Source organism: Tamandua tetradactyla, chromosome 10 (assembly GCF_023851605.1).
Source record: "Tamandua tetradactyla isolate mTamTet1 chromosome 10, mTamTet1.pri, whole genome shotgun sequence".
NCBI lineage: Eukaryota > Metazoa > Chordata > Mammalia > Pilosa > Myrmecophagidae > Tamandua > Tamandua tetradactyla.
In genome coordinates this window covers 98508198-98522368 of record NC_135336.1, presented here as the reverse complement: position 1 = coordinate 98522368, position 14171 = coordinate 98508198, and the positions used below count along the sequence as shown (strand labels likewise).

At 48.2% G+C, this 14171-nt stretch overlaps 1 protein-coding gene across 1 annotated transcript in view; it reads right to left on the bottom strand.

The window, feature by feature from the left end:
• Positions 1–10890, bottom strand: part of BACE2 (beta-secretase 2) — an 87593-nt gene extending 76703 nt beyond the window's left edge. The window contains exon 1 of the mRNA XM_077118951.1: positions 10579–10890. Coding sequence (XP_076975066.1) covers positions 10579–10890 — 312 coding nt within the window. The remainder of the gene's footprint in view (positions 1–10578) is intronic.
• Between the last annotated feature and the right edge of the window lie 3281 nt (positions 10891–14171).

Below are 14171 nucleotides of genomic sequence, written 5' to 3'. Positions count from 1 at the left end.
TATCCTATAACCGACACGAGCCAGTCTAAAGACTTCCCTTTAGACTGTGTTAAAGTGTTCATGCTCAGAACACTCAGTTTTCAAAGGAGGTTTTGTGGTTGTTTTAAACTTCACACACAATCTCCCCTGGCCCCCAACCATTTTCTCTTGCTCAATACCTATACACCACATCTTCATCTTCTAGAAAAAGTATAATATGGCACTAAGTGGCTCATTCCAGAAGGGCACACAGAGACCTTCATGCATTAGATTCTGGGTGACTTTAGGAAGTTAGGATTTTACAGAAGAGTTTAAAACTCTGTTTTGTGATTCCTGAGACAAAATGACACTCTCAAATACATTCAGTGGTAGACAGCTTTGGTTCTTTCATTCCCCAGCACTTTTACGGGATGCCTAACCTGCGCCAGGCATGTTTGCAGGCACGGGGGAGGCAGTGACCACAGCAGACTCTCTCCTGGCCCCATCATTCCTATGTACCTGACCCTAAAGCTCCTAACGAATAGCACCTTAGGCTCTGGGAACTTTCTCTGGCCAGCTGCAGGACCCCAAGTGCAGATGAATCAACAAGCCCTAGAAGCAGCCCCTGTCCCAGGACTGACAGGAGCAAGTAAGCACAGGCCCCAGCTCTCCTGTCCCTTGGTAGGGATAGCTGAGTCTATTCAACATCATCTCCTAGAGATCCCCAGGGGGACTGGGCCACAGTTGCCAAAAGCGGTAATCCTCTCCCATCAAACATTCTGGTGGCTTCTCTTCCCAGTCTCTCTTCCCCACCCTTACTCATGCTTCCTGGGATCACCTCCAAACAAACTACCCATACTCACATCCAAGTCTTAGGCTCTGTTTCTGGGGGAACCCAACCAAAGCCACTGTTGAAAACATAAGCAAGTGTTCATCAGCAGACGAATGGATAAACAAAATGTGGTCCATCCATACAATGGAATATTATTCAATCATAAAAAAGAATGAAGTTCTCCTATTTGGTACAATACAGATGAAACCTGAAGACATTGTGTTGAATAAAATAAACCACACACAAAAAGACAAATATTGTGTGTTCTCACTTATTTGAAATAACTAAAATATGCAAATTTATAGAGACAGAAAGTAAATTGCAGGTTACAAGGGGTAGGGAAAGGGAAAAATGGAAATTTATTGCTTAATGGGTACAGAACTTCTGCTTGGGGTAATAAAAAAGTGAGGGTAGCAAGACATTATGAATCTAATGAATACCACTGAATTGTATACTTGAAAATGGTTGAAATGGGAAATTTTATGTTATATATAGGTTACTTCAATAAAAACTTACACACACACACATAAGCAAAAGCTTGATTGGTTCCCCCAATCTTTCCTGCCCCAGCACTATAGAGTTTACTTTCTCCCTTTAATTGAGACCAATCACATTTAATGTCACCCCTCCCCACCCATCCCCCCACACACTTTGCCTATAAGCAGTATAGTATAATAGTCTTTACACATTTCATAAGGGCTGTGCTCTAATAAAATCTATCTCTAAAGCACAATGTTAAAATAGAAGAAGAGCTGTTTCTAAAGCAGGGCCTGCTGAACATGGCCCCCTACCCTCAACGAGTCACACACACACACACCTCATGTGTATACTCACGCTGTGCCCTCCTTACCTTCCGGCCTCATCCTGGAACACGCTCCCCCCCCCCACCTCCCTGAAGGCTGGGCATCGTGGGTCTCAGCTCACACTCAGTGTCCTTTCAGAGCTGCCCTGCAGAGCCCACCTTTCCAAAGCAGCCTTCCTTACCCGTATCTATCACTGGGCTGTACCCTCTGGCAGCACTTGTCTACATTCTGTTGACTTTTCTCACAATCTGTTTTCCAACAGAATGAGGGCCCATTGACACAAGCACTGCCTTTGTCTCGCTGTCACACCCAGGGCTCAGGAGAGGGTCAAGCACACAGCAGGTGCTTAACAGATACTGAACAGAGGAATAAAAGAACACCTGTCCTTTCAATCCAGGTCTAGATTCTTTCTCCTCTTTAAGGCTTCCCCCACCTTTCCAGTTATTTTTTGGGGGGGGAGGAGGTTCTTTATTTAATCAACGTGACATAAAAGTTTGAAAGCAATTAGAGGAGTTAACATAATTTTAAAAGTTTTTGAGGTGAGGAGCCATTGTCTAAAACAACAAGGAAGGAGATGGTCAACATACAAATCAATATGTATACTGGTCTGAGAAGACGTAGAGTCTTTGTCATCTAGGCAGATTACTCTGATGGTTAAAACTTTCATAGCTTCTCACTAAGAGCAAACAAATAATCCAAGAAAACACTGTCATTTTAAAAGACTGAAAACCAAATTCTTGTTTTGCAGGAAGCTACATCCGATAAGAAAACTATTAACAATCTTATAAAACTATAAAATCTTAGCCAATCTTAACCACAACCAATAAAATTCAAGAAGCACTATTTTTCCTAAGGCCTCTTTTGCATTTGGTGAGGAGAACCATGGAAAGTTAACAACATGAAGGGGCTGCAGGGAGCAGGGAAGCCCCTGCACCACCACGCTTCCTTCTTCCTTTGGCAAAAATAACCTCTAGCCCACTGTCCCGGTCTGAAAGGATGATGTACCCTAGAAAAGCCATGTTTTAATCCTAATCCATCTTGTGGAGGCAGCCGGTTCTTTCAATCCCTATTCGGCATCGTAGGCTGGAAACTTGATTAAATTATCTCCACGGAGCTGCAACTCACCCAATTGTGGGTATTAACCTTTCATTAGTGGGAGATGTGACTCCACCCATTCCAGGTGGGGCTTGATCAGTTTACTGGAATACTTGAAAAGAGGAAGCATTTTGGAGAAACCTAGAGAGTCACAAAAACCACGAGAGCCCATGCAGATAGAGACCTTTGGAGATGAAGAAGGAAAACGCCCCTAGGGGAGCTTCATGAAACAAGAAGCCTAGAGAGAAAAATAGCAGATGTCACCATGTGCCTTTCCAGTTGAGAGAGAAACCCTGAATGTCATCGGCCTTTCTTGAGTGAAGGTTACCTCTTGTTGGTGCCTTAATCTGGACATTTCTATAGCCGTGCTTTAATTGGGACATTTTCACCAGCTTAGAACTGTGAACTTGCAACTTAATAAATTCCCCCTTTTAAAAGCCGTTCCGTTTCTAGTATATCGCATTCCAGCAGCTAGCAAACTAGAGCACCTACTGACACGAGAAGTCTGCAAAATGCATTTGTTCCTGGAGCTGTGTGTAACAACTTCTAATTTTCACTGCCTCAGACACAGCAAGTGCACTTTTTGGAGCCAAACTACCCAAGAGCGCTGTGCAGGCAGCAAGGTAAGTGCGGACTCTGAGAAGACGTGCCAGGAAACTTTTCCATTAGTGATTAGATGTCTGTGGAATCTAATAACTTAAAAAATGGGGCTTGTATTTTGTATGACTATTTCTTTTTCATTTCGTTTTCCTAGTAACTCATTTTTATTGATTTATAAGAATACTCTCTGTGACAGACTGGAAATTTCAAAAGGAGATCTCTCCTTCAGCAGAGGCTTCTGAGCACTTTCTTGGGGAAAACATATTCCAGGTTTCCAACTTGCCAAACTACAAGGAAGCTTCTGGAACACAACCTGCTGGAAGTGCACTTTCTAAATGGGCAAAGAGAAGGACACGCCTAAAACAACAGTGCTTAGGAAGGTGAAGGAATGTACATGCTTCACACAAGAAACCACCAGGCAGAATCTGGCTTCTGTGGTCTGCAAAGATGAGCGCAAGGACTGAGCCAGGCTGGCTGCTTAACAGGGTTTGGGGGGAACATGAAAAATGCATCTTCTCAGACCATGGCACAGACTCTGCCCCAGGAAGTCTGGACTTGGCCCTGGGAATCTGCATTTTTAACCAATTCTGAAGGGCATTCTTAGTTCTTTCCACACCAAAGGGTTTGGGAAGCAAAAACTTCAGAAGTAGTCTGTGAGCCCACAGCATCCACCTCCCAGGGGGCCCTGAACCAGAATCTGCATTTTAACACATCCCCAGGTGGCAGTGCATAAAAAGGCAGAAGTACTGGTCTGGGGGTTGGGGGTGGGGGAGGAAATTAGACCAATCAAAAGTTCTTACAAACAAAACGGATTATAATCATTGAGTATCTGAGCTTCTAGAAGGGATCTCCAGTCACCTGGTCAACACCCCTAATTTGTCAATGAGTCAAACGAGATGAGCTGGAGAAGTTAAATGACTTGTTCTCCAACATCAAACACAGGACAAGCAGCAGATCTGGAATCAGCCCACTTAGCCAAAGTGCCTAATTCCCAAACAAATTCCCAAACTGTCCTCCCTGCTTCTCAGTGGCTTTTCCAAGCGGAGGAGAGATGGTGAATGTCCCCCAGTGGCAGCCTGATATAGCAGGGAGAGCACAGGGTGCCCTGAGAAGACTCCGCGGGTCCACACCCACCCTCCTGAAGGAGCCACGTTGCTCTCCGTCAACATGACCTCACCTTGAAAAGGATCCAGACATGGAGCCAGACCCGATTATCCCTGGGGTCGCTGCTACCCTGAACACCCTTTGATTCCATAATTTCCACCTTTCCCCCACTGCACCACTTTCTGAGGGGGCTGCTTTACGGGAGGCTGTTTTCTTTGGCTTCTGGCAGGGGGGCTACTGAATCTGACCCTGCCACGGCTAAGAATCATCTATGGAGCAATGTTTGAGGGGGCCCGGGGGATTCTGATCTGCAGTGAGAGCAGGAGGCTGGTCCTAACTGGGCAGGTCTGTTTTCCTCCCCTGCCGGATATCCTTGGTCCAGTGTGAAATGGAAGGAGCCAGTTTCCTGCACCCAGAATGACGAACCTGGCTCCTGGGCATAGCCACCTCTCCAGACAGTCCTCTTTGTCTCCCTAAAATGGCAGTGCTGAGATTGTGTATTTCTAGGTGCAGGTATATGATGTGCTGTATAATAAGAAATCTGAAAACATCCAAGCCAAGACCCGTGTTGGATAGCAAAGCATTAACTCAAAATCAAACCTCCTAGCTTTGTTTCCTTAATGTGGTTAGATCAGCACTCTGAGAGTTCTTCCCCTCTTTGAGAATTCCAAGAGCAGAAAAGTGACCATGTGCCACGGCCCGGCCATAGACCGACAACCACAAAAACAGAAATGCCCCATTTGAGTCAAGCGAGGGCAAAAGGGCCCCACGTCACAGCCAGGTCAACTGTGCTTCCCACAGACTCCACGGTGGCCCGAAACCTGCCCAGAACGTGTTATACACACCCAAACTCCAAACATCAATTCGCATTCACACCCAGAGGAGTTGCCGAAGCCAGGAGGTCCACCCACCTGCCTCGCGGGTGTGTCCTTCACCAGCTTACCTACAGGGAACCCACACAGAGTCTCCACCAGCCCAACTCACCCCCTTCTCACCATGGAAGCATAAAGGGAACCGAGCACCAGGGTGGGGTGGGCCGAGCACAGTGACGGGGAGGAGGGGACAGCTGGGAGATGCAGACGGAGACTCATGCAGCATGGAGAAGTCCCCGCGCACCCGGATACTGGATCACCCCAGCCCAGGCAGACACAAAATCCAGAGGCTAAACACCTGACCCAGACATTTGGGTTTGAGGCACAAAATACATCCCGAGAGAAGGTGCCAGGCACCTGGGAAAGGCGGAAGATGTCACCTCTAAGTTTTCATGGCCCAGTGAAAGCTGTGCTACCCCAAGGAGAAGTCGCTAATCACAAATGGCTAATCAGCTCCTTCCTCTTTGGGATTTGCTGAACAGGGTGAACCTCAAGCTACTGGGAAATGGAGAATACATGCTCCAGGGCAGGGGACTCTAACCTACCCACCACAAAGGGAATCAAAGGGAAGTGGTAAAAGGGCTGGGATGGTGGAGAGAAATGTTTGTAAGAAAAAGTGTTGATTTCAGATTAAATATACCCACATTAAAAAGGGAGTAACAGATGCCTTACGAAGTCTTTAAAACATGAAGCACGAGGCTTTCTTCTCAACATGAGTATTTGTTAGCCATAAAGTGTTTAAATACCGTCTCTGAGCTTATGCAATTTGCATGGATTTTCCCCTTTTTACTCAATAATTTTGGCAATTCTAGAACCACTGCAACATCAGGAGACAGTTAAAACTTCTAGGCAGTTACTCACTGGTAGGGAAATGAGCAGAAACCCCTCAACTTCCCCTCCCACCTGGCCCTCAGGGCATGGTGTTGCCTGAGTCTCAGTATGAACCCAACACCAAAACCAGCATTGCTTCCCTTTAATGACAAATATAGTGCAATTCCAAATTAAAGTTATTGGCAATTAAAAGGTGGGATAGAAGAATAGGGGAAAACCTGTAGAATAGTATACTGAGAATGAATGACTCATGAAGCCAGGGAGGTGGGGGAGGCAGCTGCCCGGGGACCACACTGGGACAGGTCTCTGCAAGCAGCCAGGATGCTCCCCCAGAATACCCAAGTCTCTCACAAGCCAATAAAGATGCTCTTTTAAGAATGTCACTGTAATGAAACGACAGGCACCCTTCCCAGCAGTGGCAGAGTGGTAGAGATAGGACCAGGGGCAGGTTGTGGGATAGCCTGGCTCTGCCCCTCACCAGCCTTGTGACCTGGGACAAATTCCTTGGCCTCTCTGTGTGTCAGTTTGCCCATCTGAAAATTAAGTTACATCATTGTACATCCTTCCCAGGGCTGCTGTGGGGATTAAATGAGGTGACCTATGCAAAAGGCTTCGCGAGGTGCCTAACACGTGGTTAGCAAGAAATAAAGGTTAGTTATTGTTATTGTGGTTATTGATTAATTATCAGACTTCTGTTCCTCTAGTCTGTTTTGAGCTGATTCCTTAGCTCCCCCTTTCACATTAGGGACTTTTGATGTTGAATTCTTTCTCTAAAGCCCAGGAGCTGCCACCTTTCAATAGAAGCAGCTAACGGGAAACTGGCATGGACTTTCCTGCTCTTTCACCCTTAGCGATTTTTCATTTTTCATTGTCCGTTAATCATTCACCATCTATGTTCCATCAGATTTCTTCTTACTGGTCCTTGCCTTCCTTTTTACAGTCTCTCCCACACTGCACACGGTGAAATTGGGGGAACGTGGCTGGCTTATTCTGAAAAAAAAATACAAGCTTTAAAGCTGAACAGACTTGGTACACAGGTTCGACCAGCCTTCCAAATAATTGTGCACCAATAGGCTGATAATCAGGCAAAGGTATCATGATTGAAATATGGTTCCCCCAAACAATTTGTTAGCTCTTTATATTCAAATGTTTAAATGCGAAAGTAGTTTCGCTGTCCATTTTATCCATATTAGTGAAGATGACAGAAAATCTTTCAACAGAAACCCCCGAATCCTTTCTGAACCACTACAGGTAGCTTTTAGTAGACCTTTAGCATCTTCTGTTGGATTCATTGTGTTCATATGAAAGTTCCTCTTTTTGAATAATGGAAATTGCTGTAATTATAATCACTTTAGAACACCATTATTATTATTAATAAGGCCAAATTACATGGTTCAAACAGATGCTGGTTCTCCACAGTTAGGAAGAAGTCACACAGGGGCTATCAATGCCTGAAACCCGGCCTCATCTCCATGCCAACGTGGAAGGACTCTGCGGCTCTCCCTCGGGCTTCAGGGCAGATGCCTTGGACTTCCTGCAGAGTTGTCAGCTAGAACAATGGCCCCCCAGTTCTTGATTAAAGCCTTCAGGCATGGAGCACATTCTCAACAGTTGGTTTCCCATAGGAAGGGGGTGATCTGTACTTCTCAAATCCTTTCCTCAATTTCTCTCCCATCATACCTAGATTCCACTTTTCATCATCTCGTGCCTAAGTATTGCGTAGAGAAAGGGGAGGAGATGGGAGCTGAACAGGGATGAGAGGAGAGTCCAGTTGCAGTTACACATTAAAATCCCTAACACCTTGGGGTGTAAGGGTCAGAAATTCATGGCTGGAGAGGACAACTTGAGGACAAAATCCAAAGAAATCTGGGGGCAGGTGTCTTGTCCTGGGGTTCAAAAGTTGGGTTCTGGAGTCCAGCCACCTGAATTCCATTTTTGGCTCTTCCTCTTTCTTGCTCTGTTGCCCTGGACAAGCATTTGGCCTCGCCAAGCTTCCAATTTCCCCATCCACAAAAGGGGATAAGAATGGTTAGGTGACTGCAGAGATTCCTAGAGATGACACACGAACACTCATAGCACCGTGCTCGGCGCACAGGGAACTCGCAGGCATGATTACTATTACTTATTCTTGAAAACTTCTTGGTTCTATATTGCTTGACTTTACAATTCCATTCTCCTCTGTACTTCAGCAATTTTATTTCGGGCTGTGGAGGATGCATAAAGAACAGACACACGATTCTTGGCCATGTCCATGAACAGATCAGGAGCACTCACTCAGAATTCAGAAGTGACTACACTGCTGGCCTCTCGCCTACTGTAAATACTTGGCTGGCACTCAGAGATATTGCAGGGGCCAGGCAAGAAAAGTTCTGAAGCACGAGTAACTAATGCCTAAACGTTTATATTAGGCATTTGCACACTGTCTGTACCCACGGAATTTGCTCTAAAGTTACTTATCACTGAATCAAGCGAGGAAGACGGTAGAGACTACTTCATTCCTCATCAGATGTAAAAATTAAATCCAGATTGTGAAACCAGGCCTCCCTGGAAACATGCTAATGCTTAACTAAGAAGTAACTTTCAATGGACTACTTTCTTGGCCACGGCAAAAAACAGACGCGTAAGTCATTAGTACATGCCTATTAATTAAATTTCATCATTTAAAATAAAAGTCTGGGTACATGGGTTGTTCAATGGTAGAATGCTCACCTACTGCCCATGCAATCCCCCCACAAAAATAAAATAAAATAAAGATCATTGGACTATTTAATAAAAGCAAATGATTACCAATGAAAGCTTTTCTTGGGAGCTTTTTTGAGGCTTTCTTTCCTTCCCTTTTCCTCTGGAGTGAAAGAGGGATGCAGAGGGCTCCTTTTATTATGGTATTCATACTGTCAAAAATCTATTTTACCTTAGTAGAGAGAATGCACTCCACTCAAACTTGAGATTTTTTTTCAAAACCCACAATTCCCAAATGGGGAGTCATCTGGGGTCTATCCCAAAAGATTCCCAATAGACTACAAAAGGGGCTTCTCCTTACAAGCCCTGGAAGGCAGGAGTCCCAAGGTCCCCCCTGCTAAGGCCTGTTGCACACTAGACTGTTGCTAGGGCCCCAAGTATCTCCTGGGCAATTTAAGCCTTCTCAGCTGACCAGCTCTTTCCTTCCACCCTCTGCCCTCCGGCAACCACCCATTCTTGAAAATCACCCAGAAGCTCACAGGGATTCCCATGACTTGGATGAAAGGCAACTAGAATAAAAGTTTTGAGCAGAATAAACTTTTGAAGTATGTTTTTTTTTTTAAGGAAACTAATTAAACAACATAGAAGTTCTTTAGTTGAGCTTTTTTTAAAAAAAATAGCCTGGCATGTCTTTCCTCTTAAGAAAGCTATGAATAATTTAATTAGAATTATACAAAAGTAATGACTATGTTCTATTTATGGGGGAATAGTAGCTGAATTAAGACCAAAATGACAATGTTAAAAATAAGATACCTTCATACAGTGTACTCAATTCAGGAAAACTTGGTCACACTGGCATTAGATGGTTTGAAGAGGGGAGGCAAAATCAAATCCTAGGATTTTTTTTTCCGCCAAGATTATCATGCCTGGGTCATTAGTTTCTTGCCACAGAAAGTGCCAGTGAATGTAAATAAAAATAAAAGAAATAGAGAGCTTTGACTTTTAGTATGAATATTCAGCATCATCTGGTCATCAGGAGACCACCTGGTCCCTTGAAGCCCACCACCCACTTTTTCTTTCTCCTAGTAGCTTTCCTGCATTTAATACTTTCCGTATGCGCGTGTGTAGACGCATCGCTGGCTGCAGAGGGGCTGAGCAGCCGGGCTAGCGAAGAAGCAGCTGCCAGACCAACTCGGGGAAACGAAAGCGGGCGCTGAGCGAGCGCGGGTGCAGGGCACGGCAGCGAGCAAGCCACTTCGGCCCGGAGTTGCTTTTAGCTGAGCTCATGGATAAATCCCCTTTAAAGGGTACTGCGCCGCTGGATGCCGGCCACCAGCCTCTTTAGCAATGAGACAGCATTGGGGAGGGGAAAAGGAGAAGGTTAACACAAAGTGGTTTTCTTCCCCAGTCTTAAGAGCATCTCGCCTAGGGCCGGGCACCCTTGCCTAGCTGGAAGGTGTTGCTCACATTCAGGTAAGTTACACGTCTCCTCTCCCTGTCCAGCCACACGGAGGGCGACAGCTCCCAAGTTCTCGGACACCTGCACACACCCCTCGGCTACAGCCGGGGCATCCCCCCCGCATTCCCAGATCCACGAGCCCCGGCTCGCCCGGCCCATCCGAGCCCCCGGCGTTTCCTCGTCTCTACTCTCGGGGACCAAGGACCGATGCTTCTGGGGGCGCCGCGAAGCCGCACAGAGGTGTCTCTCAGCCCCCACCCCCACCCCACGCGCCCAGAAAAGCACGCGGCTGCAACCCGGCGGACTGCAGGGGTGCGCGGCGCGGCGCGGCACCCACCGACCTACCTTCTGCGGGGGGGTCCCGATCAGCATCTCCAGGTAATAGCCGCGGCCAGAGTCCCCTTGCAGGTTGTCCACCATGGCCAAGAAGTTGGCCGCGCCCCCCGCGGGCTCCAGGGCGAGCGCCAGGCCGTCTGCGCGGGGCGCGGCGTGGGGCTCGGCTGGGACCCCGGGGCTGGCAGCGGGCGAAGGCGCGCGGGGCGAGGCCGCGGCCACCCGGAGGGGCAGCGTGAAGGGCGCCCGGGCCAGCGCCGGGGCGGCTCGCAGGAGCCACTGGACCAGCAGTGGCAGCAGCAGCGCCTGGGCCAGCGCGCCCATGCCCGCGGCGGGGCCCGGGGGGCGCGCCCCGCCCGTCCCGTCCCGTCCCGTCCGGCGGCGGCAGCGGCGGCTCGGCGACTCCGAGGGCGCAGCGGGGCTGCGGGGCAGGCTGGCGCGCACAGGGCCGGCGGGAGGCGGCCAGGGGGAGGAGGGGAGAAGGAGGAGGAGAGGAGGAGGAGGGGGAGGAGGCCCGCGAGGAGGAGGCTCCCGAGGCGCCGGAGCCCGCCCCAGCCCGCGCCGCCAAGTTGGGCAAGTTCTCGGCCGCTGCCCCCTCTGGCGGGCGGCGGCTGCCCCGCAGCGGACCGGCCCTTCCCCGCCGCCAAGGTCAAGGCGGGGCGCGCGGGCTGCAGGGAGGCGGCCCTGCCCACCCCGGCTGGTCTCCAGCCGCCACCCTGGCTGGTCTCGGGCGGCGCCTCTTCCCCGGGAAACTCGAGTCCCGAATTTCCTCGGAAAGCGCCCGGGCGGCCACGGCCAACGGATGTGACGAGGCTCCTCCGCTACCAGCGGGGAAACTTTCGGGAACCCTTAAAGGGGCAGCGAGGGCCGGAATGAGCCCCCTGACCCCGTGCGCGCGGGGCCCCGCCGGGGTGTCCTCTCGCCCTGCAGGGGCGGGGGCTGCCGGGGAGCCCTGAGGGGTCAGAAAGGAGCTTAGGGGATCAGCAAAGAGTCACATGCACCACACGAGTCAAGGAGCCTGCGCCTCCCCTCGCCAAGTACAGCTGCAGCCTCCCTTCAGCCCGCGGGGTTCTGGCTGCTTCTCAGGGCGGTTCCGATCCTCTGACCACCCCCACCCCGGGCGCCCCATTCCCCCTTCCTCAACGCCCCCCGAGTGACTTTCAGTAGGTTAGCTTGGAGGCTGGAAGGGTCCAGTGTGGGCAGGCCGGCGAGGACCGAAAGCTCTGGGGACTTCTCCCTAGAAACGCTGAGGAGGCTTCGCTGCTCGCTGCCTGCGAGACCCTCGGCTCTCCCCGGGCGCCCACTTCTCCCCGCCGGACGAGGGGCGTAAAGCCTGGGCTCCCCACCCCTGTCCATCCTGCAGACGGAGCAGGAGCTGCTCTCTCATCTCCCCCCAGGACTCCCCTCGTCCACCTCCTGAGTTGCTCCCAGGACCCCAGATCAGGGCCACCGAGTCTACACGCTGCTGCCCATCCTCCTTGCTCCCTGCCAGCGCTCCGCCGATTATCTACTTAATACTTGTTTAACCAAAGACTCAGAGACTTGCACTGCAAGCGATGAGGGTTATTTTACTTTAGGTACTAAACGCAGGGGGCAGGGGCGGGGGGGGTGGGGGGCGACCCATTACACAAGCTGAGGTCCATCGACTTGAACTGAAACATGGAATAGAAAAATCTTTCTCCCTCCTCCAGCTGAATTACGTTGGCTGTTTTAAAAACAAAGAAGCCCATCTTCAAACAGTGGGGAGGCAAATGCAAGCTTCGCCACTCCTTGCAATTTCCAGCTATTTTTACTAAAGATTTGATTTTTAGTCTTGTCCTCCCAATTTTAGAATTCTAGCTCAGAAAAGGACCTTTATGTCAGAGGCCTTTTGATTTTTAGATGACTTTAACTATTAACAACATTTTCCCCAAACTACATCCCAATTTTAGCAAATCCCCAGCCACACAAAGGCCTATTTGGTCCCGTGATATAATCTAAACTGATGTAATCTAAATCGATATCCCCAATAATCTGCATAGTTATTCCTGAGCTATTGCATTCCTATATCCACATTTCAAATTCAAGGTTGCAGAGGAAGTGTAATTTCAAAAATGGTTGTTTATACTCCTCCGTGTCCAGTTGTAAGGGGGTTCAAACAGCTATCCAGACAGTGCCCAGGAGAATATAACCCTTGTGCAAGGCACATGGAATCCATCAAGGACGTTGCTGGAAGGGCTATGGATGAATACACTCAATATTAGAGATATTTGCTCTCCCTAATAGTTAAAGACCACAAGGGAAATTTTTGGAAATCAAGTCTAATTAAGATTTGTGTCTCATGAAACCCCTGATTCTAACTGGTGTGGATATCCCTGAGGTTTTCATTTAAAAGGGAATGCTTGAGTTTTGCAGGGAAATGGATTCACGAAGATATAGCAAGAGAGGGGCACATGCAATTTTAATGGATGGCAAAGCTGTCTCATCAGAAAATGATGCGAGCTGAAGTGGCAGCCTCTGGCAACTGTCTTTTTGGTCATCTCTATTTTGATGAAGGGTGTTCAAGTTCCTGAGCTCCATTCTAGGGTCGATGGTGCCAGATGAATTTGGGAACCCATGATTTTTACCTTCGAGGTATTTTAATTGAAACCACAGGTGTTGGTGATCACAAAGGCGGTGGCGTTTTTACCTATCAACCTTGAAGGACTTCCCCAAGAAAGAATCCACTTCCTGAACTATTGGAGAGCAACACAGCCCAGCCCCCATTCCCTGGACAGCACTCCCCAGCCTCCTCTTCAGATTTGTCTTCCTCTTTGCAAACCGACCACCTCTGGGGCGCTCAGCAGAAAGTGTTGCTTTCCTGTGTTCCACTGAGGCTCAATGTCTGAAATATCAGTTCTGTTTCTTTTATACCAGCAGTTCGCAAACTTCTAGGGCTCAGGACCCTTTTACAATCCAAGAAATTATCGAGGACCTCAAAGAGCTTTTGTTTATGTGGATGGTTACTGTCAGTATTACAAAATTAGCAATTAAGATGGAAACTAATAGTATGTAGTAATTCATTACAAATAACAAATAAATCTATTACTCAGCAACATAAATAACATTTTTAAATGGAAACTATATTTTCCAAAACAATTAATGAGAAGAGCAGCATTATTGTACAATTTTGCACACCTTTTTACTGCCTAGCTTAATAGAAACAGCTGGATTCTCATAGCTGGCGCTGCATCCAGTCTAACATAGCACATGCCGTGAAGCCTCTGGAAAATTCCACCCCACACTCATGAGAGTATGTGAGTGAAAAAGGCAAATATCATTTTGTTATTATCAGGAAAATGCTTCCAACCTAAAGGATCCCCTGAAAGGATCAGACCAGCACTTTGAGAATTGTTGTTTGGGGCCATATTCCCGTGGTTTCTACATTTGCATCTAGAGTCACTTTTACCATATCATAATTGAGTCCTATGTAGGAAGCACTATTTCAACTACTAGGAGGAAAAGTTTAAAAGAGATAGGGTCCTTGCTCTAGCCTGCAGACGAGATCAAGGAGCATTTTTCCTCTGTCTTATCACAGCACCTTCCCTGATACTGCAAGTAGGCCCAGCCACCTGCAGCCTAGTAGA